General features: G+C 39.9%; 2 protein-coding genes across 2 annotated transcripts in view; both read left to right on the forward strand.

The window, feature by feature from the left end:
• The window catches only part of ABCC9 (ATP binding cassette subfamily C member 9), a 65034-nt gene extending 57512 nt beyond the window's left edge, over positions 1-7522 (forward strand). The window contains exons 33-39 of the mRNA XM_026035778.1: positions 170-300; positions 923-1001; positions 3268-3376; positions 3616-3719; positions 4420-4553; positions 4924-4986; positions 7095-7522. Of these exons, the coding sequence (XP_025891563.1) occupies positions 170-300; positions 923-1001; positions 3268-3376; positions 3616-3719; positions 4420-4553; positions 4924-4986; positions 7095-7232 (758 nt within the window). The 3' untranslated portion in view covers positions 7233-7522. The remainder of the gene's footprint in view (positions 1-169; positions 301-922; positions 1002-3267; positions 3377-3615; positions 3720-4419; positions 4554-4923; positions 4987-7094) is intronic.
• Positions 7523-17784: 10262 nt separating this feature from the next.
• KCNJ8 (potassium voltage-gated channel subfamily J member 8) lies at positions 17785-23283 on the forward strand. Its single transcript, XM_026035805.1, has 3 exons — positions 17785-17845; positions 18902-19349; positions 22068-23283. Exons 2-3 carry the CDS (start codon positions 18985-18987, stop codon positions 22966-22968), a joined length of 1266 nt encoding a protein of 421 aa, XP_025891590.1. The 5' UTR covers positions 17785-17845; positions 18902-18984; the 3' UTR covers positions 22969-23283.
• The last annotated feature ends 1727 nt before the right edge of the window (positions 23284-25010 follow it).

The following is a 25010-nucleotide window of genomic DNA, read 5'->3' on the forward strand; positions in this document are numbered from 1 at the left end:
TGCTTGGAGAAGCACACGCTCTCAACACCAGCACTGCCACTTTCACAATGGGACTCAAGATTATAGATTTCTAAGGTGGCTCCAAATGGGTGTCTAGGGAGGATGGAGGTGGGAATGCCATAAAAGGTGACCTCTAATTTTTTTTTTTATTTTTTGGTAAATATTTCAGATCCCTCCCAAGTCCCAAAAGACTGGCCCCAAGAGGGAGAAATCAAGATAGAAAATTTGTGTGTTCGGTATGAAAACAACCTGAAGCCTGTGCTTAAGCATGTGAAGGCTTACATTAAACCAGGACAGAAGGTACTGTGCTATGCAGTGACATACCATCCTCCTTCTAGGCCATATTCTTCCTAATTTGTTTTCTCGTCTAAGATAGCAGAAGAGCAAGAATAAAAGCGGGTGCATAAATTGATAATCTTCTTTGAGGACCGTGGGCTTAGTCAAGACATTTTCACTGGTGACATCTTACTATTGAATGGGATCCATTGCCCTTCTTAGAGTCCTGCCTCTTTCCATGTCCATCCACATAGCACAGAGCAACCCAAGGTGGCAATCTCCACCAGCTCTATGTGATTAAGCTCTTTGTCAAATTAGTGGGGATACAAAACTCACTGCATGTGAATGAGAAACACCCTCAGAGTGTATGTAAATAACAATGTTCTTTTTATCAAGCTGAGACCAGCTAGAGGGAAAGTGGTAATCCCTATTGCATGTATTGTGTGATCTCTTCACTTTACATACATGGTTCTCATGCAGAGAGCCAGAAATGAAGAGCGTTCTGGCCACTCTCGCTTGCTTTATCCCTGGCATCTGGCACTGGCCAGTGGGAAGGACCTTCTTTACCCCAACAGGGCCATTTTCACAATATGTTTGATTTGCAGCTTCTTTCTGTTAGCAAATAACATCTTGCTTTCTTTTACAGGTTGGCATCTGTGGTCGCACTGGCAGTGGCAAATCCTCCTTGTCTTTGGCATTCTTCAGAATGGTGGACATATTTGATGGTTAGTTTTCACTGGAGTTTGTTGTCACTTCTAACCTGCTCCCCCTTTATTTCTTCAGAAGAGACATGGGACTTTTTACTAGCTTATATCCTGCCTTCCTGGCTTGAAAGATACTTGATTAGAATGGAGTCCATTATGCTTGCTCCTTCAAAGTACAAACTGTCCTACTGTGAGCAGCACTCACTTCTTCCAGGAAATGATATACACCTCATAGATTATGCTTCTAAATCTCTTTTTCTTTCTTTTTTTTTTTTTTTTTTTTTTTTTTTGACAAAACAGTATTCCATGCTCTAGAGAGGAGTAAAAATATGCAACTCTCTGGCGCATCTAAGTTTCTCCCTAAAAAATAACAGCATTAAATTATGATAACTGACAAAATATTAGTAAAATAGAAACTAGACCTCAACAAGTGCATTCCCTTGCTATTTGTTTTTTTTTTTAAATTATTATTATTATTATTATTATTATTATTATTATTATTATTATTATTATTATTATTATTATTATTATTATTATTATTATTTTATTGTGGTTTCCCACAGCTACAGCAGAAATTGATTAGGAATTTGGAAACTTCCTATGCTTTCCTATGCTTTCACTACTACAGCAAGATTTCCATGTTTCAACATGGAATGCTTGCTAGGGAATCTCCAGAAAGATGTGGGAGCATAAGTAAACGTAGTGCATCTAATACAGGCTTTTACTATTGTTCTGTGTCTATATATTTCCATAGGTTTCTGATTTGTCACTGGAGTTCCTGGATGCTACAGTAGTGCATACAAATAGTAAATTTATTTATGTCCAACTTTTAAGTTTCCTTCAACTTTAATCTCTTTTCTTTATCTTTTCTTTGTCAGTTCTTCCTGTATCCCTGATTTTCACACTGAGAAAGTTTAACTCTTTTCAACCAAGTTTTGTGGATCCTTTATCCACAACTCTTTCTCTCTCTCACTATACTATGCCAAGCCTCTGTGTTGCCTTTCCTTCTACTTTCTGCATGTAGTCCTAATTTAAAAAAAGAAAAAAAGGAAAAACTAAATAATAAAATTTACTGGAACCTAGATTTCATTTTCCATATTCATCTGGGTTCATTATATCTCTGTTATTTCTTTGCATGTGCTTATGTTCGATGTCATCCCCCCATAACTCTCCCTTCTTTTCTCATTAGCATTTTCCCTTTCTTGCCCTCTGGTGGAACTACCTTTCATTTCTCCTGTCTTGCCTGTCTGCCCTTTGCTTTCGTAGTTTTCCAGCTCCTCTCTATTTTCCTATTTCTCTTAGGTCTCCTCATCTGCTCTATCCTCACCCTGGCTTCTATCCAAAGTGCATTCCCCCATTTCTGAGCAATGCTAAATTATTTTTCTCCCATTTGTCTATCTCATCTTCGTGACACTTTCTCTTGTGTTTTCATTTGGGGTGGAAGAACAATTGATTGCGTTCATGTTACTACTGACATGTCATGGTGAAGTTTCATGACCTAATTCTACAGATAATTGGACTTTACACCTCACATGGCTCCTCTGAAGTTCTAGTTAAAGCACAAACCTAATTTTAACGCAAGTAGGTTGGGATTAAGGTTTTCATTAGATTAGGACATGTTAACCTAGAAATTGCAGCATCCTGATAATTGGGCATGACAACAGGGCTGGATGTTCACAGCCTTGAAAATCCACACATTGGCCCCTTCACGGTTAGCTTCACCTCTCATCATTAGGAGACAGAACTAATAAACTTAATGTAGGTGCTTTCCAAGGTTTGGTGCAGCTGCCAAGCTAAGAAATCCACAGAGAATTTGCAGAATTTAGCCTGATGAAAATACCTCATATCATATCTTCTCTCAGTTTGCTTTGTTCCATTTTCTGCTACAGATGAAGTTAAAGAAAGCAAAGGCAAAGAACATGGCTAATTATATCAGTTGCTCTTGTGCTCACTCTGGCTGTAGAGCCCACATTGCCTCATAATAATAAACTATCCTTCTGCAATCATTAATCACAAAACATAGAAGCCATATATTGCCTTAAAGGAAGGGTGGAAAAATGAGAGAGAAAGGCCAGTGTCACCAATAAACTGGATTCCCTCTGACGTGTGTTACTATATGCATTATCCTTCTCCATGTTTATATCACAGTGCTGAGAGAATGCAGAAGCTCTCTGCCTCATAATTTGGAGTCCAGCCCGAAGTTTCTGCTTTATCTTTTTGTCTGCTACTTACAAATCAAATTATCTGTGCAATTCCCTCACATGTTTGTGCATTTTGTTTTAAACAGGGAGGATAGTGATTGACGGGATAGACATCAGCAAATTACCTCTTCATACACTCCGTTCCCGACTCTCCATTATTCTCCAGGATCCCATATTGTTCAGTGGTTCTATCCGGTAGGTGCTTTTTGTCCAGGGGGTGAAGAGCAACACTGCATAATGTGTTTGTGGTGGGCTTTAGTTCTGGAAAGGGCTATGGAACAAGAAGGGATTAAAAAATGGAGCAATCTTCCCTGCTCACTTCAGTTGGTGTGGCACAGTCTGCCCAAGGAAAATCAAGTGACATAAACAATTCTAAAATGTCTGAATGAACTGTAATTGCAGTCACAGGACTCCTGTTATGCTCTTCTTTGCAGCTTTAATTTGGATCCAGAATGCAAGTGCACTGATGATAGACTTTGGGAAGCACTGGAGATTGCTCAGCTGAAGAACATGGTCAAGTCACTGCCAGGAGGTCTTGGTATGTGTGAACCAAGCATCCACAAATATTGGCTAATTAAAAAAAATATACATGCATGAGCATGCATACATATAAACAAATACCTGGGAAAAATGTACCTAAGTTTTGTATCATGGCTGTTGACAGGCACCTAAAGAATATTCAGTCTTTAGGACAGAACATCTTTACTGAAAAATTGGTCCAATAGTTTTCCACTCACGCTGGAAAAAAAAATTGCTTTAGGACATCAACAACATGTTGTGGTGATCAGTCATTGAAGAACTAAAAATGCTACCTTACCTCTGCTCTTCAGCAGCATCTGGCATTGTCAGCAGACCTGTAGCTCTTGGCTAGAACACTACATTTCCCTATCATTTCAGGTCTGATCCATGATGGAAACTCACATATTTCCATCCATATGAAGAGTGTTTCATATTACTAAGATGCTTTACTACAGTTTACCAGATTTGTTAACCATCTGTGCCAACTATTTGCTTGATGAAATATTACTCCTTTCCCAACAGCTGTGTTCACTTTTCTTGGTATCATTCCATTCCAATGCTCAGTCAAGATTATGCTTTTTGGCTTTTACAGAGATTTTGCTGGATGCTGATGCATGAGCAGAGTTTTCATGGTGCCCACTCAAAATCATCTAGTCCTGAGTGTATGAATGTCCTGAGTTTTGTCGGTGCCACATTCAGCTTTATTAATTTCATTACAGATGCAGTGGTTACCGAGGGAGGAGAGAACTTCAGCGTAGGGCAAAGACAGCTCTTCTGCCTAGCCCGAGCCTTTGTTCGTAAGAGTAGTATACTTATCATGGATGAAGCCACAGCATCTATTGACATGGCCACAGTGAGTATACCAAGTTACTGCCATCGGTGTAGTTCATGGATCTACTAGGTGAGAAAGTGTTGAGTTCCCTCGATGTCAGTCAAGAAATCTGTTTAGCAAGACGGGCAGCCTTTTTGCTTTTGTCTAGCATTTCGTTTCAGTTCTTGCTGTTGATGTGATTTGGGGTTCTGTGTCCATGGTGAGGAGAGAGAAAAAGACAAAGACATATTAGAAAACTACTGCTTCTACCTGCATCATTTCTCATTATCGAGACTCTGATGCAGAGATGGGACATTGTGTGGAATAGAATCGTATCTCTTTCATTTTAAAGATACAAAACCATATAAAATGTAGAAGGACAAAATAACCATTTATCCTTTTCTTTTGATAGGAAAATATTTTGCAGAAGGTTGTGATGACTGCCTTTGCAGACCGCACAGTTGTAACAATAGCTGTAAGTATGCATGTTAGTAGATGCTGTCTTTCCTCATTCCTCAAGCACTGGATCTTGCCTTTCACTAGCGAAATACCAGTATGCAGGCAAAATAAAAGTAAAATCCACAGTTAAAATATTCCTAGGTATTGAACAGATCAATAACTTCAAAATGAAATTTTACCCATAATTGCTGTATTTCAAAAATAAACTAGAATAAACAGATCTGAAGATGGACTTTATAAGAAACTTCAGCATTTCCACTGTCTCCAACAAAATTTGAAATCTTTCTCAGTAAACAAATCAAAACTGAACCCATGGATATGAACATTAATGAAAGTGTCTTCAAAATCTGGATCAAATTTTACCTCTAAGATATACAGTGGGTATAGTGCACACCATAGTACCATGAATTTATAAAAAGAACTGAGATTTCAAAAACATTTTGTTGACATTTTCAAAGTCAGATATTGTTTTTTTTCTCTTTTCAAAATAAAAATTTGATTTCAATATAAACTTTTTAAAAATTGGAGACAATGGAAAATATTCAAAAATTTAATCTTGTGAATTTTTTCCTATTTTTCTGCCCTTTCTAGTGATATGAAATGTGCCCAAATGGTCTATGTATCTGTGTAGGAATGTACATGGGTATATACATGTATGCATGTATATATATGCACATGCATACCCACAAGTTCAAAAGATAACTTTGAGAATAATTTCACCATGCTATAGTGTGCTTACTGAACAAGCAGAACAAGTTTTTCAATGAGATAAATATGTGCTTCAACAGCTGTTTCAGATGCTTTGTCTGGGATCCAATCCTATGGTTAGAGATAAGTATTTTTTCTCCTGGATTCTGGTTTCAGAACTGTCAGTGACTAGTTTGTATTGGGCAAATCACTTAACCTAGCTTACTTTCAACATTCTTGTATGTCTAAATGCTGAAAGTTCTAGCAGTAAGCATATTCTTATCCAGTTAATCAGATTTTCAGTATTGTCCTTTTTACTGGATTCTCTCTTTTTTTTCCCCTTTTCTTCTCTGAAGTTGATGTCCCAAACAAAATAATATTCATTTATATTTAGCTTGCTTCACAGAATTGGCTTAATTTCCTTTCTTCATCTATGGCTGAACTTTTTTCCACCCACCTGTTTCTCTTTTCTCTTTTCTAGCATCGCGTATCTCACATCTTGGATGCCAACATTGTCCTAGTCCTTTCTGAGGGCTTTCTAGTTGAATGTGACACTGCCTCAAACTTACTCCTCAAAGAGGACGGCCTGTTCACCACTTTGGTGAAGACTCACAAGTAGACTTTCTCAGTCCACACTGTTCACAAGACTTCTGGCTCTTTGGTAGTTATCTTTAACTCTTTAGTTTCTTTTCACTCTGCTTCCTTTCTACTGCATGCCTTCTTCAGTGACAGTGCAAGGAAGAGTTTATTGCATGGCTTCTGGATTTAATTTCATAACTGTATTTAGCTAAAGCCTACACATGCAGCTGACATTCAACTCATACCATTAAAGGAATCTACCACTTAAAAGAGTTCCAGGACTTCAGGCTATGTTAGGAGCTAGTCCTGTTTACAACTGACTGGCCAAATTCACACAGCAGGGAAATCACATTGGGCCTGTTTTCATCCATATTGTCATTCAGACCTCTACAGCTGAGCTATATCTAAACACAAATTTAATCTCAGAGAGAGCAAATTGATTTACAGAAGATGAACTAGGAGTGATCTAAGGTAGGTGCAGTGTAGACAGTCAGGGTGCCAGACCCTGCAGTGAAGGAGAAAGCCAAGTCGCCTCTGAGCTAAGACATAACCAGGATATTTATCACTCATTTCCTAAATGGGGATGTGTATTTTGGTGATGTGATAGGTTTTATTCCAACAGCTGTGTGGTCCATAACTGCAATTAGCTGACCAAAAGGGAAGAGCATGCATAACTTTTTTCAGGCTTGGTGCTAGAGGTTGTAAAGTAATTTGAGATCACTCTGGATTAAAAAATACAAAACAAGGATGTATTTCTGTAGATAATGATAGACTTTCATCAACTTCATAGACTTTGGGTCAAGTCCATTATTGAGAATTATTACAATGAGAATTTTTATGTGCTTTTCTTTATGGCAGCATCGGGTTCACACTATTCTCACTGCAGACCTGGTCATCGTCATGAAGCGAGGAAACATTTTAGAATATGATACGCCTGAGAATCTACTTTCTCAAGAAGATGGCATCTTTGCTTCATTTGTCAGAGCTGACATGTGAAGTATCACTAAGTCTTATGATGCGTTTTAATAGCTTGTTTTTAAACAAACAAAATGCAAATATTTTCTATTCAATGAAACTTCACTTTGATCTTTTTTCAGAATTTTTTTCTTCACACTTCCATCTTTCCAAAATAATAAAACTCATTGCAATATATGTATGCTCCAAAACGGTAAAAATGTCACTTAATTCAAAAGCCAATAAGCTTCACACACACACAGGCACAATGGCAGAAGTTTTTATTTCCTGGGAATTCAGCATGTTCCTAAGACACATTAGTGACTTTTTTTCTCTTATAGAGAGAAAAAGAATGCACTGCTTTTACAAGCTGCATATGTTATGCTGGAACCAACAATCAAATCGTGCAGTTTGTCAAGGAAGCTAGAGATCACCAGACGTATTCTGTCCCCGAGGGGAAAAAATTAAAAGGAAAAAGCCCAAACCCATAACACTTGGGGCATTCTGCTGCATTCCAAAGGCATAAACTTTGCTCCTCAAGTTAAACACAGGACCAGCTACTGCGGGAAAGGAATCCTGTTAGGATTAGGGAAATTCTTCCTATCTTTCACTTTAGTTTGCACACTATAGCTGGAACAGTACTATTTTTAAATGCAATTATGGTTCATCCACTCAGACAGTTCCTAAATCCCTATTTCTTCTTTGATTTCTTTGAGTCAAAGACCCAGATCATCCTATAATTATGCATGCTTCAAAAGGCTTATGGAAAGATACCCTTTGTACAGTATCTTAAAACTGTATTAAAGCTAACTTGAATTTATAAACATATTTGTCAATCTTTTTTAAAAAAAATTCAGAAATATTTCACTTTAAATGACGTGTCAGCCACTAATATTGTACTGTAGAGTCCTTCACATTGTTCTCTGTCCAAAAACGTTTTTCTTATCATTTCCACATTTCTGAAGTATCTATACATCAGATCTTAACCAAGAGGGCATGATTTTTAAATGTTTTTGATACCTTCATAAGTGTAGGTGCATTTAAATACATATTTGCATCATATAGCTTTAGAAAGCTTGTCTCCACCTAGTCTAATACATATGGCTAGTTTCTGAATCGTTACAACTGCACAACTGAGAGTAAGTCTTCATAAGGAGTTTCATATTCATACTCCAAATGGAAAATTTGAGACATCAGCTTGACTGTTTCACTAGTAATTTTCAGTGTGATTCTTTCTCATCAGCTGTCGTATGGTTTAGGAAAAGCATGAGGTGCATTTAAAACTATTTCTAGTGTAATGAAAAGAACATAAGAGATTGGACTTGGCAAAAAATGTTCTGACTTTCCAAGAAGTTTTAGGATTTGAAACTGGGGTCCCATTTAGTCTGATAGCATAAAATGATACTGTGATTTATATATTTTTTTTTCATCTTACTCATTTGAAATAAAAGCTCTGTGTCACAATTAAACAAAATATCTGTCTTGAACATTTTATGAGAAGAATTCTGTGAAGTCCCAATCTACTGCTGTGAAAATCTTTTACTCTTTTCTGGATTTATTTCCTATGTTGAAGCTTGTCATATAAAGAAAAAAAAAATAAAGTAGATGTTTACTGAAGAAGAGCATGTTGTTAGGCAGATTGCAGAGCCAAAAGGCCAAAATTATTTTGATTATCTGAGTAGTCTTCATGACAATACAATTCTGATTTATTTTAGGTGTGATGACCAGTCCAGTTTAATGGACTGTTTGTACCCACTGAATCAAACATCTGTTGTGGGTTTGCGATTCTAGGAGACTTGAGAGGGGAGAGCAATCATCACCTCTTTCCTTATATTTGCACTATAGCAATTACAGGAGTAAGAATCACCCTCTTTGTTCATCACTCCCTATGGATCTACCAGAGAGAATAGACTGCTATTTCAATGTGTAGAATAGAAAACACTGAGAAAAACCTACCAGCATGTTTTATCCATTTTGACAAGTATGGGAGTATTTGCCTAATATTCCTTAACTTGGTCAAAGGATCCAATAACTGTGGCATATCCTACCACTGCATAGCTGGCTTAAAAACATAGTTTTGTTCCTGAAGAAGTTCTGTTCAGCAAACACAAATCCCCAGAGAGACAGCAAACACAACACAATCTGCCAGAGACCCACCAGAGCTCCTTGCATTACAGCCGCTGTGCATCTCATGTTATATACTCACCAAGGGTGTAGGCTGAACTTTGCTTTTTTGTGTTTTCTGCTAATAGAGAAGGGTGTTCCCAACAGTCGCACAGGTCAGTTTTACTACTAGGAATGGTGCAGAAGGGATGAAGTCTTTGAAAAAAAAATGCTCTTATTTTTATGTAAAGGTCTTAAATGTGTCCCCCTTTAAGGAGGAATCAAATCTAAGTCCCCTTAGACTGTGGGACACACAGTAAAGGACATGTCTTCTTACAGAAATCTTGCTGCTTTGACTCTTTCACACTTCCTCCTCTGCTGTGCTGGTCAGCCCTTATTCTCTTGCTCTTGCTGCAGCCTCCTTTCTTTTTGTTTTGTTTTGTTTTTTCTTTGCTTTAACATCTCCTTATGTTGCCCCCTCTTTGAGGTTCATGATTGTCCCTCTGAATGCTCCCTCCTCTGCCTGTGGCCTCCCACTCCTTCCTGATTTAACCTCTGCTCTATTTCCTGACATGGTTGAGCACTCTCTCTTCCCTCCTTGGACTTCCTCTCACTTTCTATCATCATGCCTTCCTCTTAAGGGGGGGTACCCTAGTATAATATAGCATATGTAATAACATTTTTTTCTCATGCAGTAAACTAAAAAGCTTTCATTATTGCAATATTATGTTCCAAGATTAATAAATTCCTCCTTTTGGAAAAGCACTTCTTATGTAAATGTCGGCCAATTTGAAAAACAAAATAAAATATTCATAGTTACAAATGCAACTGCTTGTGGATCCACAAGAGAGTTCCTCAACCTTTAAGTTGCAACCAGTGATTTATCCTTGCCATCCCTTGAGTTGTATTTGATAGCTGACATAGATAGCTCTGCTCCTAGTCCTGTATACGGTCTTTCTTCAAACTAGTAACAGCCAACTGTGCATTATTGCTTCTCTTACATCCGAAATATTCCATAAAGCCACTATCATAGAGACAGATCTTTAATGTGCTGTGAAAAACATTATAAGGGATTTAAGTAGTGCTTGAATCAAGTCTGCCAGTCTCTTGTAGCAACTGTGTTGACAGATGCAATAAGAAGCTTCTGCCTCCCCAAGACCCAGAAGGTAAAACAAATCTCTCCAGGTACTCAATCTGCTGAGGAGCTACGTCAACACATCAGATGTAAAGATTCATCTAAGAGGAAAACTGTTTTCATTTATAGGCAATTACAGTTTGGAAGAGGATGAGAATCTCCTTAAGAATAGCTTAGCCTGAACCACTGCTGTTCTGCTAATTGTTATTTATGCTCTGGGGATTTTGGGAGCATGACAGCTATTTGGACTTAATATTTCAAATAATACAGTTACTAAATAGGAAAGTAATTTTTAAGGAAATAAATCAAATCAGTGGCTGTAAGGACTTCTGATTATGAACAGAGTTTGCTGATTTTTCTCTAATTTAAAGCTTTCTTTAATTTTTTTTATTTCAAAGAATTTCTTACAACTAATTATTCATACTCCTTTCACTTTGTTCTGAAGATCTCTAAAAACAAGCTGATAAGTTTGGTATTTGATATATAACATACTATATATATATACAACAACACATGCACAATCTTTTATTCCAAAGAAGCATATGGTGTAAGTCAAGATAAATTTCCTTTCTGGTCCAAGAACAAAGTTATGTTTTCTTGAATGCCAGGCAAAAGTCCGCCAGACTCAGGCCATGGGATGCTTCACCCAGTGGAGGGACCTGTGTCTTCACCAATGTCTATTGGAATCTAGGCAATGAGAGATAGAAGGTGCCTTTTTTAGACAGTGCCAATAATAATAATAATAATAGCAGTAATAATAATTTAGCTGAAAGTATATATTATTAAAGGCTACAATATATAAAGAATATATTACTAAAGGATTGGACAAATCTCTCTTAAGCTGATGTAAACTGGCAAAAAAAGGCTATTACAAATGAATACAACTCCACTCAATTCCATTAATACCAACAGAAAATATGGCCCAAGGGATCTAGCATCTTAATAGGTGTTAAACCCCTGTCAGCTCAATATAAACATAGTGATTTATCTGTTCTTAAAGAAGAGATGACATTAAATTACAACATGGTCAACCCAGTCTCTCCAGATTCTTTATACAATAAATCACTTGTTTGATTTAATTTGGGAGGTTTTTTTCCATGGACTCTTGTGCTCTGTTGTGAAAAGGTGCTGAAATATTACCATTCCATCTGTCATGATGATATGAAGGAAACAAGAAATACACATTGTACATAAGCTGTGGAACATATTCACAAATGGAGAAAGAGAAATTTCACAAAAAATTTCCTTCCGTTGATGAACCATGTTTTCACTATCAGGAAATGAATATTTTCAACATGACTATCTAGTGGCTAGAGTGATGATCCTCCAATGAAATGTGTTAAAAAGTGAAAATGAATTCAGCCCAGTTGTTGTTTTATATCCTCAAGTAGTATCTTGGGTGGCCTAATTTGAAATCAAAATATATTATGTAAGTTCTCTGATGTGGATTCAACGATGGCAAGTAAAGAGATCTTTATTTTCCCTCAGAAATAAATCCATTTAAAATCTACACAAGGAGAGTACTAAAAAATATCTGAAAACAAAACTGTAAATCAAATTCTTCATTGTCACACAAGCATCCCAGTCATTTCCACAATTGTTTTTTCTACTAGTCTGTTTTTTCTCCACCAGAATTGACCTCTGTGCAGAACTGCAGAGTAAGATTATCACATTTTCAAATTATCAAAAAATTATTGTGAGATAGAAGTTCTTTGACTCATATGGATTAGTGCTGGGCTGAGGCTGTTTTGGCAAGAGAGCTTAGGGTACTGGCTTAAATGAAGCTGCAGAATTTGGAGGACCTTCCAAATGCAATTCCTAAGGAGAAGATAGGTTTTTAGAAAAGACTTAATCTATTTACACACTGTTATTATTAATTGTTCACTATTAATAGCAATTGTCTGCTGTTAGACACTACCCATGCAAATATAACTGAGCCTCCCTGCAGGGCTTACTTATGCTTCTAATAGAATAAAGCACATTCTGAACAGACTATGAACAATCATTTTAAATATATATATATTATCAATAGAGATTAATATTTGGGGTATTGATATTTATCCTATGTAAGGCACTTTCTATCATTTTAACTGAATAAAGAGATTTTCATCCTATGGACTATTAAATAATAATTCAGCATTCAGCTCAAATGTTACCATTTCACTGCCCAGTGTATTCATTCCCATGTACGTATATTAGTATTTTTTTGCATATAAATACTCTACACAGTTTATACATACACCCTTTGAATAAAAGTTATAAATAAGTGATCAACATTGCCATCAGATACTTCCTGTAAGCTATCTCACAGCTGTTCCCATGTCATTTCTTAACTCAATTTATTTCAAGGTTTTCAGGCTGGACCAATGTACGTCTGCAAAAATCACTTAGATGTCCAGTAAAATATTTAACCATGTAACTAAGAAACTAAGGCAGTTCAGTGTAAATGACATGATCCAGAACCATTTTCCTTTGGTACCACAGCTACACATGCTCCGATGTTGTGTATGCTTTGAAAAGCAGAAAGTTACAGATTCCTGTTTAGCAGTTATGTGTGTCTGCATCGTACCAGGTAGGTTAGGCCCTGAGTCTTTCTGCTGTACAGGCTATGACTATTAGTGCCCCTCTATTAGAGGCAGGAACATGAAGATGAGAGAGATTCTTCATATTACGGATTTTCCTGGCTGTATTGTTCAGATTTGGAGCTATCTATTTCTTCATGTTCCACCATAGCATTGGTGATCAGAGGGCTCCGAGTGGCCCGTTATTCTGTGCCATGATATTGAAGAGGATGAGAGGTGGCTTCTATCTTCCATCAATGACATATTTGATTTTAATCTTCATTCTGTAGCTGGTGGACTTATCTGCTGTAAAAGTCACCCACAGGCAAGGGAATCTGGACATACAAAAATTCTTGGAGATATTAAAAAAATAAAAAAACCACACACACACACACAAAAAACCCAATCAAACAAAAAAGAAGCCCACAGCTCCATCTCAAAAATTAGAGGAAAAATTTCTTTCAGTTGGTGACAGGGTGTTCTGAGGTAGCTTCAAGCATCTCAGCAGTGCAGACAAAACTGAATTATGCTACTCTGAGGCTGAAGCCAGCTGCAAGCCTTCCTGTTCCTGCTGCAGGAAAGAAGATGGGCAGAGCTGGGGCAAGGAGCTGTAAAGAAAAATCCTTGCTTTTCTTTGCTGCTTCAGCTAGCATAAGAGGAGAAGGTGAGGTGGAACTATTGCATTTCCCAGTTCTAGCAATAGGATTTAATGTCTGATCACAGTGCCTGGGTCCTCTGATTTCCAGCAGAAGAAAAAGAGGCAGCAGTTGGTCTTCTGTCTCCAGCACTTGGCTGCCTTAGGCAGCATTGCTTCTTCCTAGAGGCAACTCCAAGGCCATGGCTGTACTACTAAAGAAAATGGGCCAGATCTTGCTACCTGCCCTGAGAAACCTGCAGCAGGTCAGGAGGTTTCAGGAAGCCCTTCGTTGTGGTTTCACCTGCCAGCAAACCAAAGTACAATGCCTCCACCTGATGGCCAGTCCTAAGTTTGAAGAGTGAGAAGCTCCACCAGCTAGATTGGGCAAAAAGGAGTTTTTCCCAGGGAAAAAAAAAATCATTAGGGATATATATAGCCCACTCACCATACAGAAGAAGTGCCTATGGAAAAATAATGCTGTACTGAAATTGCAGATGGAAACTTATTCTAACTGTATTCTGTCTAGATGGAAACTGTTTTACATCGTTCCCATAAATTATGACACAGGAGGCAGAAAAAAATGAAAAATAAATCTCAACTGATCTCTTCCTAGAGCTTTAGAGGAAACCACAGCTCCAGGAAGGAGCATATAACATGGCAGAAGTAATTCAGAGTATGAAATATTTTAAAAAAGGTAATATTACTGCTGTTCTTGTCATCTTACCTTTTAGCAGAGACCGATTGGAAAAGTCCCATGTATTTATTAACTTTGAGCTAAAGAATTTTAAACTGAAAGATATGAGAGCTAATATATTCTGTTAACTGGAGAAAACAGAGGATTTCCTAATTTTGGCCAAACAGGGATACTCTGACCTCAAAAATGGATGAGGTAGAAGAGGTGCCAGCACTCCTGTGACAAACGTGCTGTGATGGGCCGAGTCTCCGCAGTGCTGAGGTTCAGCCAAGCTGAGCTTTTGTTTTTGAGCCTGTGCTATAAACCAGGGATTTGGGAAGAATTAAACGCAGCTGAAATGGGAGACAAAAATAGAGAGATAGATAAGGACAGTGATGATGCAAGAGATCCCAGTTGGTTTTACAGAAGGGTGCAGTATTTTCTGGAGGGAATTGAGGCTAGGACTTATGGCAGAGACGGAGTATAAGGTATATTTGGGAAAAAGAAAAAGGCATTTATTCTGACTACCCCTTTTTTGGCACATGCATGTCCCCAGAGGAGAGGTGGAGTTGGAGAACTGGAGGTTAAAGACACTGTTTTTCACAAAGCAGATGACTCTGGGAAGCATGTGACGGGGGACATTGATCTTTCCTGCTCCGCTCGCTGTGCTGGAGGCCAGGCCAGCAGCCCCTGCATGAGGGAGTTTGCCCATGGGCTGTCCCCAACTCTGCAGAGGGATGCTGACCTGCACCCCTTAGCCTGGTGCCCATAGGAAAGCCGGAGGGCTGTTTTTCCCCTTGGTGCTGGACACACACCCCTTCCCCTTGGTCCAGCTGGTCTATACCTGCTGAATGTGGCAGACACAGGTGAGCGCACCAAAAACTTGCTCTTGACACACTGCAGCTATGGCTGTATGAACACGATGCGCTGCACCCTGGGCAGTTTCTGCACAAGCAAACTCTGCTCCCATCTGCTCAGCACAGGAGCATCAGACACACATGCAGACACCAGTTCCAGAAAATTGTTTTGTCAAAGCCTCATGGCACATGAGCACTACAGTGACAGAGAAAGTTGGAAGAAATTGATCTTCCTCCAAAGAGCGGCTAAGATCTCATCAACACATACCATTTCCAAACCAAATAGTTTTAATAGAAAACAATCACTCTGCTGCTAAACCACACGACATCCCCAAACTTCACTGTGCAACTCAGGTAGTACTGCCCAAGGGGCAGCAGTTGCACATATTTTAATATTAGGGACTATTTTTGTCTCTCTGCTCTTGCATAGGGGTGAGAAAGCTGGTTTGGGGTAACAGATACCTGTTTGATATTGTGATGTTGATACTGAAACAGATGCTGTTTGCAGTTTGGGTTCTTTCATCTTTGATGCATCTACTGCCTGTTCACCCGGGGAAGGGCTCAGCTACGTGCTCTGAATATGGTTTATCTGTCAGCTGAGCATGTGACATGTCCAGGCGCCTGTAAAGTCAGCCTGTCTCTAAGCTAAGATTAGAGTTTCAAACAAAATGCATCAGGAGGCAGGATTTTCCGAGAGGGCTGCACATGGCTATGATGTGGAAATTTCAGGTTCATGAAGTCTAAGCACACACTGTTTAATCCTTTTTTAGATTAGATAGGCCTGATTGTAAAGTGATATTTGACATAGTATCAGTAGTATTTGTGATTCTTGTGGGTGGAGAGGAAACAGTAAGGAGAGGGAAGCATGATGGGTCATAACAAAACTGGATCTAAAGCTGATATCAATTCTATTTTTTCTTTCAAAAGACTGTGTTTACAACGCTCAGACACTGCCCTCCATATAAAAGAAAAAAAGAGCTAGGAGACATTTTGAAAGATTTTCCCAGCAATTATATAAATCTCAGGCTTTTAAGTAAGTATGTCAACTAAGCAAGTTATTTAAAAGGGCAAAGAGCAACATTTTTGGTAGCTGTCCTTCTCTGCAGGATAATCATGAGCTGTAGCCTGGGGAGGCCCACGCTGTGCTCAAAATCTTGCCAAGTATTATTTAACCTGGAAGAGGGGGTGATTATTGTTAATAGTACTCCAGATCTCGTCACCCCAGCATACAATTATGATAATACATTAAAATAAATAAAAGCTGAATTTCCCATTTGTGCAAAGCAGTTGTCACTTAACTGTGGTGCCTTCAGCTCCTGTGTTGTCACTTGGTGTTTTACTGACCTTATTCCTAAAGCTATAGACTTTCAGTAACAACTTTGAAGGAGAATATGCAGTTGAGGGCTGGGCGTGAATAACTTTGTCACAGAAGCAAAGGAATGCAACTGAAGGTCCTCATGAAAAAGGAGTATGTATTTGCACTCAGTGTCTGGCTAGTAGCTACAGGAACTGTTTTAGATGCTGTTGTTTCCAGACCGGAGCTAGTTGTCTGCTTAATTTTAAGCACAAATGTTTAGCTCTTTGCCAAATATGACTGGGGCCCTGAGCCTGCATCTTCTCCAGCTGCTGGTGCTTGGTACTAAAAAAGGGTAGTGCAAGAAACGTTCCTTCATCTGCATGACACTGAGCACGTGTGTGCCTTCTTCAGGATCCTCAGCTATCTTCAACAAGTGGATTCTCTTTCACATTCTTCTAAACCTTTAAAAAGCTTGAATATGCTTTAAAACTTCCTCACTGCAGCAAGTTCGTGAAGCATTTAGATCATTCTCTAATTTACAGAGGGTTGTCACATTATGGGCTCCGTACACATTTTATGCTGTGTACATCATTACTTCAAGCCATACACAGAAAACTTTAGAAATCTTCTTAAAGTGCACAGCCACCTTCCTTGGGTGTGGAGGAGTTAATCTGACACAGTGAATTCTGGAGCACTTTGCTTCATTAAAAGCTAAATTTAGACCTTTTCATAAAGTTGATGTACTGTTTATTCTTCCTACTACAAATGCTATGACTTCGGAAAAAAAAGCTGCAATTTCCAAGAATGCAAGTTTCCATTAAACACAAGAAGCTGAGAAATTGCCAAAGTTGTAAACCTCGACCTGTGGGAAAAAGAATGAACTTCTGTGATTTCACAATTTCAACATTGTGCGTAATCTCTGCTATACCCATCTCATATGTCAAGACCTTTCTGTTAATGCCCATTATACCTGAACATTAAAACAAGCCTGACTTTGCCTACCCAAGTTAACTAGATTTTTATACTATTAAATGAAGCTTTCTTTTTTTTTCTTTTTTCAGAAACAGTAATTAAGTTTGTCAAAATCCACAGAGACCATGCAATTCTGGCTCTGGTCCTCCAGACACTTCTGCACATGCTTGGTTTTCTGCCTGTGAGTTTTTTCTCAGTGAGATCTGAGGCAAGATAAAGCTTTAAAACGCAAAAGCCTTGGCTTACCGGAGCACGCAAGCAAGTGCGTGGATCCAAAAGAAAAAATGAAAACAAAACTAAAAATGAAAACAAACAAAGCAAAACAAAAAAGCTGGCTGGGAAGTCTGCTGGATCAAGCCTAAGCTGGCAGCAGTGCCTGCAGCACACAGTGAATCTCCTGAATCACCCCATCGGCCACAGGTACCCGTGTGGTTTCACACTGCATGTGTACATGTGTCTGAGTAGGCATGTGAGTGTGAGTGGATGCCTATTTGAGTGTGCATATGTGTGAGTGCATGTGTGTGAGCAGGAGTGATTGTGTGTAAGTGAATGCATGTGTGTGTCTAGGTATGTGTGTGAATATGTGCTTTTAGTGTGTGCAAACATGAGTGTATATGTGAGTGTGCAAGTGTGTATGTGCATGCATGTGTGCACCATGAATGTAAGAGCATTTTAGTGTGTGTGCCTGCATGACTGCATGTATGAAAGTGTGTGCATATTTGTACTGTGTGTGTGAGTAAGTGCATGGATAAGTGTGTGCATAAGTGCATGGATAAGTATGTGAGTGCATGTGAGTGTGCATTTTTGGTGTGAGTGTGCATACATGCATAAGCATGTGCATGCATGCATATATGTGTGTGTTTAATGTGTGTGCATGCACAAGAGGGTGTGAGTGTACACACGGGTGTGCGCGTGTCCCTACTAGCCCCAGCACATTGGGCTTCTTGCACAGAGGTTCCCCCCTCACCACACGGTCACTGGGGTGACCCATCTACTGCCGTGGGGATGTTTGGAGCCTGCAGTGCCTCTCCTGGGCTTTGTCGCCTGGGAAAAAGGGAGGGATTCTCCGCCTCATCTCGGAGAGCGGGAGAAGGGGGAGCCGAGCGCCCGCTCCAAGAAGTCCTGCTTCCTGCCTCCCTGCGGACGCTTAGCTCCAGGGGGGATGCTCCAGGGGCCCTGGGAAGCGTCACTGAGGAGGGGCTCCCAGCTGCGCTGCAGGACCACGTCCAGAAGAAATTTCTCCGCTGGCTCTTGCCGCAGCCCCCCTCGGTCCAAGCCTGAGGCATCTCATGCTGGTGCTGCTGCAGCATGCAAGTAACTGAGTGCTCCCGAGGAGCTGACCTGTCCCACGGCACGTCACTTCAGACCTCACTTGCCAGATCTACTCAGCAGCCTCCAAGAAATAGGGGCTGCAAAAGGCATCTCACCGTGACGGGTGCAACATGTCCAAGCTAACCCTGTTCTCTCTTTTCACAGGGCACGGAGTGAGAGCTGCAAAGACCCACTAGCAGGACCATCCCACCTTGGCATCCCGCTAGGTGGACTATGGTGGTAGGAAGATGTTGGCTCGTAAGAGTATCATCCCTGAAGAGTATGTGTTGGCGCGCATTGCTGCGGAGAACCTGCGCAAGCCACGGATCCGAGACCGGCCCCGCAAAGCCCGCTTCATTGCCAAGAACGGGGCATGCAACCTGGCGCACAAGAACATCCGCGAGCAGGGACGGTTCTTGCAAGACATCTTCACCACCTTGGTGGACCTGAAGTGGCGTCACACGCTGGTCATCTTTACCATGTCCTTCCTGTGCAGCTGGTTGCTCTTTGCCATGATGTGGTGGCTGGTGGCTTTTGCTCATGGGGACATGGACGCAAGCATCGAGTGTGCTGCCAATAGCACTAAGTGGACGCCGTGCGTGACATGTGTCAGGTAAGGGGATGAGGTGGGATGAAGAAAAGGGGTAAAAGGAGCTATCTGGGGTCCTGCCCATGCTTCACATTCATCTGTTACCAGCCTCGGTGAGGAACTATGGAGCAAAGTGCTCTTTGGGGAAACTTTGCGAAAAGTCTTTGTGAAAGACTTTTGCTAGGTAGCCAAATATAGGGTGCTGCAAATGACGAGCACATGGGCCATGTGCACATTGCAGGACCCCTGTGAGGGCTATTGGGGTGGCAAGAGGGGCTGGGGCCACCCAACTGTGCATAGCTCTTTTTCTCTTTCTCTTACACATCCTTCTAAGTCACCTCACCAAGTGCAAAGTGATTTTGCATCTGAAAAGGGAGCTGAGATTTCACTGTTCCATTGTTTTGACACTTTGCTAAATAGGGATTTTCCCAGCTTTAGTCTCCTCGATAATTATAGGCATTGGCTGGTGGGGGGATGAAGAGGGTGTTGTTGTGTCTTTTCCCGTGAGTGGCAACAAGCGATCTCCTGGAGGAGAGCAGTGGGGTTTGTTTAACCCGAGAGCTGCCCCCTGCCAGCTCTGTGGGGTTGGTAGGAGGGTTATTACTAAGGAGAGCAAGTGATGAATTAGTGTAGCTTTTTCTTCTAGACCATGACTGGTGCTAGGACCTGGGGTGGTTCAGCCAATGGCTCCTCGAGCATCTACTTTCAAGTCATGATATCTTGCTAAACCTGCCCACCAGATCTACCAGATGAGGTAACAACTTTGCTGCTGGTTGCTTTGCTGGTTGCTAATACTTTTAACAGTATCAAACCATTGGGTATGAAATAATATTTAACATTGTAATGATATGCACAAAATAACAGCAAATATTTAAAAAAAAAATCCCAGTGATTTAGGCCCATGAATATGTTAGGAGAGCTTTCTTGGGTAAGTCTCATTATGGAGTTACAGGACACCTTGTTTTAGAAATTTTAAGTGGTACATAGAATTTGCACAGCACTGCAATTTTCCAAAATGCTCTGGACTTCCTAGGACTTGCAGCAATTTTGCCTCACAAAGAAATTATTATCCAGAGAGGAGTTGTAGAGCTCTGAAGTTACAGACTTGGGGATAAAGTGGTTTGGAGTTTCTGTCTCTCACTTCAAATGTTCAAAATGTTAGAAAAATTTGCTTCTTTGATTGCAGAACTTCCATGGAAGAAAGGTGGACCCTTTTCCTCTCCTCTCCTCTCCTCTCCTCTCCTCTCCTCTCCTCTCCTCTCCTCTGTTTTTTTTAAGCAGGGTTATTTAGGGAAATCTGAATATTTTACTCCACAGAGTAAACAACTTTTCAAATAATGAATTAACTTTTAGCCAAAAAGCTCATTCTGCATGGAACTGAATATTCATTAACAAAGACATCATTCCATTATTTCTATTAATCAGATCCTTCATCCCTGATTTCCTCACTGTGAACTGCAAAAATAACCTCACAAAATAAACAAACATTGAAACAAATGAACATGGAAAAAAAAATCATTCAAAGACATTTCTATGGAGACTGAGTGGTTTTCTGAAAGATTAATTTTCTCTTTCTACAGAAAATTGTGCTATTCTAACTTTACTTTATGACTCTGACTTCATTGAAAATATGTTTAGAAAAAAGTAAAACATTTTATTTCAAAAACACTAATTTAGAACTTTATTTATAGAAATGCCATGTATTTATTTTAGGTAAAACAATGTTACGTGTGTAGATGCTTCGTGCACTGCACCACATAAAAAGATGACTGTCATTTCAGTTCATATCTGAAGCTATATGCTGCATGTCTTGTAGGTGAAGCCTGAAATACTGATTTTTGTACCTATGAGACTTTGGTGAGTGTCATTACCTGTGTCCAATTAATGAAAGAGATGAAAGACCTGATGTATATGGGGTAGAGGATATCATAGTGTACTGTAAAGAATGAAGTAGTTTGTGTTTGGATTCTTTGTGGAAAAGGTTGTGGACAGAATCCTCTGATGTCCAGAAACATAATGCATAGGGGCCATTTGAGTTAAGTCACATGTCTACATCCCACTTATGTGATGAAATTTTCCAGCTGATCTTTTCATGGTAGTGAGATAAACCAAAGGTTTGGATTTGCGCATTGCCATGCACAGAGATGGAATGTGGGGGCCAACTGTCCTCCTTCTGCAACATGATCCTGCAAGGTTTAGTTGCAAGGAGAGCATGGATTATGGAGGTTGTGCAAATCTGGGAATTTCCATTTTCCTATTAAAGAGTATCACAATACAGAAAGGCAGGTAATACAAATGAAATGCCACAGATTTCCCAGTTTTCCAGGCTGGTGGAAGAATCCCTGTGTGTTAGCTAACTGCTCACACATCCCCAAACCTGCAGTCCCCACTGAGATTCTCACAGGATGAAGATGGCAGGTCATGGCCAGCGTTAGAGGCACACTCCACTAACACAAGGGAATGTGTTGTTTCTCAAGGCTCCCAGACCCACCTAGTGTTACAACTGGTCGTTCAGGAATTCAGGTTCCTAATTCAGTCTTCCCCCTCACCATCAGAGGCTTTCTCGGTCATACAAACAGAGTCACTGCATGTGCAGTGCTTTCACAGAAACAGACAGGAGTCTTAAGCATAACAGGAATGTACAAATACGACAGTACATTATTTCTAGCAAGTAAAACCTAGGAACTTCTCAGTCTGTGTTCAATGGACTTAGAGGTAACTTTGTGCAATCTTCTTCTCCAGGTCTTTCACTTCTGCTTTCCTCTTCTCCATTGAAGTTCAAGTGACCATTGGTTTTGGGGGCAGGATGATGACAGAAGAATGTCCCTTGGCCATCACAGTTTTGATTTTGCAGAATATTGTGGGGCTGATCATCAATGCCGTTATGCTGGGGTGCATATTCATGAAAACAGCACAAGCTCACAGGCGGGCAGAGACCTTGATTTTCAGTCGTCAGGCAGTCATTGCTGTTCGAAATGGCAAGCTTTGCTTCATGTTTCGAGTGGGAGATCTGCGGAAGAGCATGATCATTAGTGCCTCCGTGAGAATCCAGGTTGTGAGAAAGACTACTACCCCTGAAGGAGAAATCATACCCATTCACCAAGTAGATATCCCTGTGGATAACCCCATTGAAAGCAACAATATTTTCCTTGTGGCTCCCTTAATCATTTGTCACGTCATAGACAAGAGGAGTCCTCTTTATGATATCTCTGCTGCTGACCTGGCTCTCCAAGATCTGGAGCTCATAGTGGTACTTGAAGGAGTTGTAGAAACTACTGGCATCACGACTCAGGCAAGAACCTCCTACATAGCGGAGGAGATCCTATGGGGTCACCGTTTTGTGCCCATTGTCACTGAAGAGGAAGGTGTTTACGCAGTCGACTACTCCAAATTTGGCAACACCATCAAAGTTGCAGCACCACGTTGCAGTGCTCGAGAGCTCGATGAGAAGCCATCGATTCTCATCCAGACCCTTCAGAAGAGCGAGCTATCCCACCAAAACTCCTTGCGGAAACGCAACTCCATGAGAAGAAACAACTCCATCCGGAGGAGCAACTCCATGAGGAGAACGAATTCCTCCCTCATTGTGCCCAAAGTACAGTTTATAACTCCTGAGGGGAGCCAGAGTGCCTCTGAAACGTGATACTCAACTTTCTCCAAGGTTGAGGGGCTTTTAAAGGAGGAAGCACCCATAGCGTTTTGTTTAAAATTTCTTTTACTTAAGAAAATGAGATCATGATGCAGACCAGAACTATTTATTCTACTGCTTACTGAAAGCACCACCTAATGGCTTTAGGAAACACTTTAGCACTTAGTGTGTGAATTAATTAAAAAAAAAAAAGGGCATGTACACTAAAGAAAACACTGTTCACTCATGTAATATAACATGTATATATAGATGTTTTAATGGCAGGCTGATTTTAAAAAACATATTTTTCCGATCAAGGGACTCTTTCCTATCTTTTTTTGCTGTTGTCACTATTTTTTGTTATTGTTTGTTTGTTTTTTTTTTTTTTTTTCTATATAACTGGCACATCCCCAGGCAGGAGTGAGTTCATTTGAAAAACTGCTACCTATCAACTCCCATGGACTTTGTGGGCATTATGGGGATATCTCTGTTTTGGGGCTGAATCCCTTGTTTCCTTGAAATGAGTGGCTAAATTCCTCAATGACTTCACTGGAGAAGAGCCAGGATTTTACCTTTGGCTCTGCATGTCTCTTTTTTTCCATGGCGAAGTCATTGAGAGGGAATTTTAAGTCTGCTGAGGCAAACTGACCCTATTTGTGAGCACTGAACTCCTCTGTGGTGCCCTTTTGGGCTTCACCTGGCACGCAAGATGCACTGCTGGAACACAGGGTACATTTGCAATGCATGATCAAATCTGCCTTGCTGCCAAATGAGCATCCATTTCTGTAAATTATTGAATATAACACATCATTTTAACATTCTTTGCAAAATAGTGGAACATCAGATGCTGTTCTTCTTCCTCTTACAGATTAACACACTGGAGGCAATGACTTTACTCCCTTCACTTACATTACTTTTTGTAGGATTAATGTTGTATGCTTTAGTAGAAGGTTACTCTTTCACCAGTGGGAACTCACTGATGGGCATGAAAGGTAATCATGTCAATAATTTTAAAGATAACATTTGCAAAACTATCTGAATGTTTTCAGGGGTAGTTGGCGTTGGGTGGTGCCACTATATTATTATTTTTCAGTGCTGTCTTACTTGTGTTTTTGAGTAATAGGACATTGATAATTGAAAAAAAATAGCTTTTATCTTCAGATTAAAATGGGCATTTATTATCTTCAGACAGTGCAAAAATGTCACTAGAAGCCTTTCTATGAGTTTAAATGTCTGGTAAATAATTGCATGACACAAAGCTAAACTGAGACATGCTTTTTCCTAGAGGCACACTTCTTTTTCCCCCTCTGAATAGGAGGTATAGTTATGTACAAATTACAGCTCATGTTACTTAAAGGAGTTGCCTTATGTCTTTTGTTCAAGAATATAATTATTGACATGCTGCTGGCTTCTAAGAGCCATCCAACCACCTGATTACTTCTGTAGTTTTAAATATATGCTTATTCCTATCAGATAAGAGTCAAAACAAAGATGGAGTCCAAGTCTCAGTAGAAATCAGCTTATTGGTATTTCGGTGGACCAGCTACAAACCTCATGCATTGCAGGGGGCTGTGGCATTAAGAGGCATTGATGTGTTGTACAGACGCTGCATATGGATCAGGTGCTCTACAGAACATAACAGCTGACAAATACTTCATCTGAAGCACTGGCAGAAACTGCAGTTGCTGCTAGAAGTGTCCATTCCCTTGTCTGTCTGTGAGTTTTCTCAGATGATGGTTGGGAAACATCTGCCAATGTTCAGCTGTCCATTGTGCTTCCAAACAATGAACATCTGTAGCTTCCAAGAAGAGTCAACTTGGAGCATATGCAATTTGTCTCTGTCCTTTATTTCCAGGGCTACGAGTTTCTTTGAGGGGGGTTGTCTGCTTATGTGTGCAAAACAGTTGAATTATGATTAAGTTAGATCCTGTTAAAAAAAAATCTTCTAAAAAATAAAAACTGCCAACAATGATTTATTCTGTCTCTTTGTTTTTTCCCTCCAATTCTTTCCTTTTCTTCTGTACACTTACTTCTCTACACTTACTCTCTTACTGTAG

This window comes from Nothoprocta perdicaria, unplaced genomic scaffold, assembly GCF_003342845.1.
Source record: "Nothoprocta perdicaria isolate Ctin4 unplaced genomic scaffold, notPer1 scaffold_167, whole genome shotgun sequence".
NCBI lineage: Eukaryota > Metazoa > Chordata > Aves > Tinamiformes > Tinamidae > Nothoprocta > Nothoprocta perdicaria.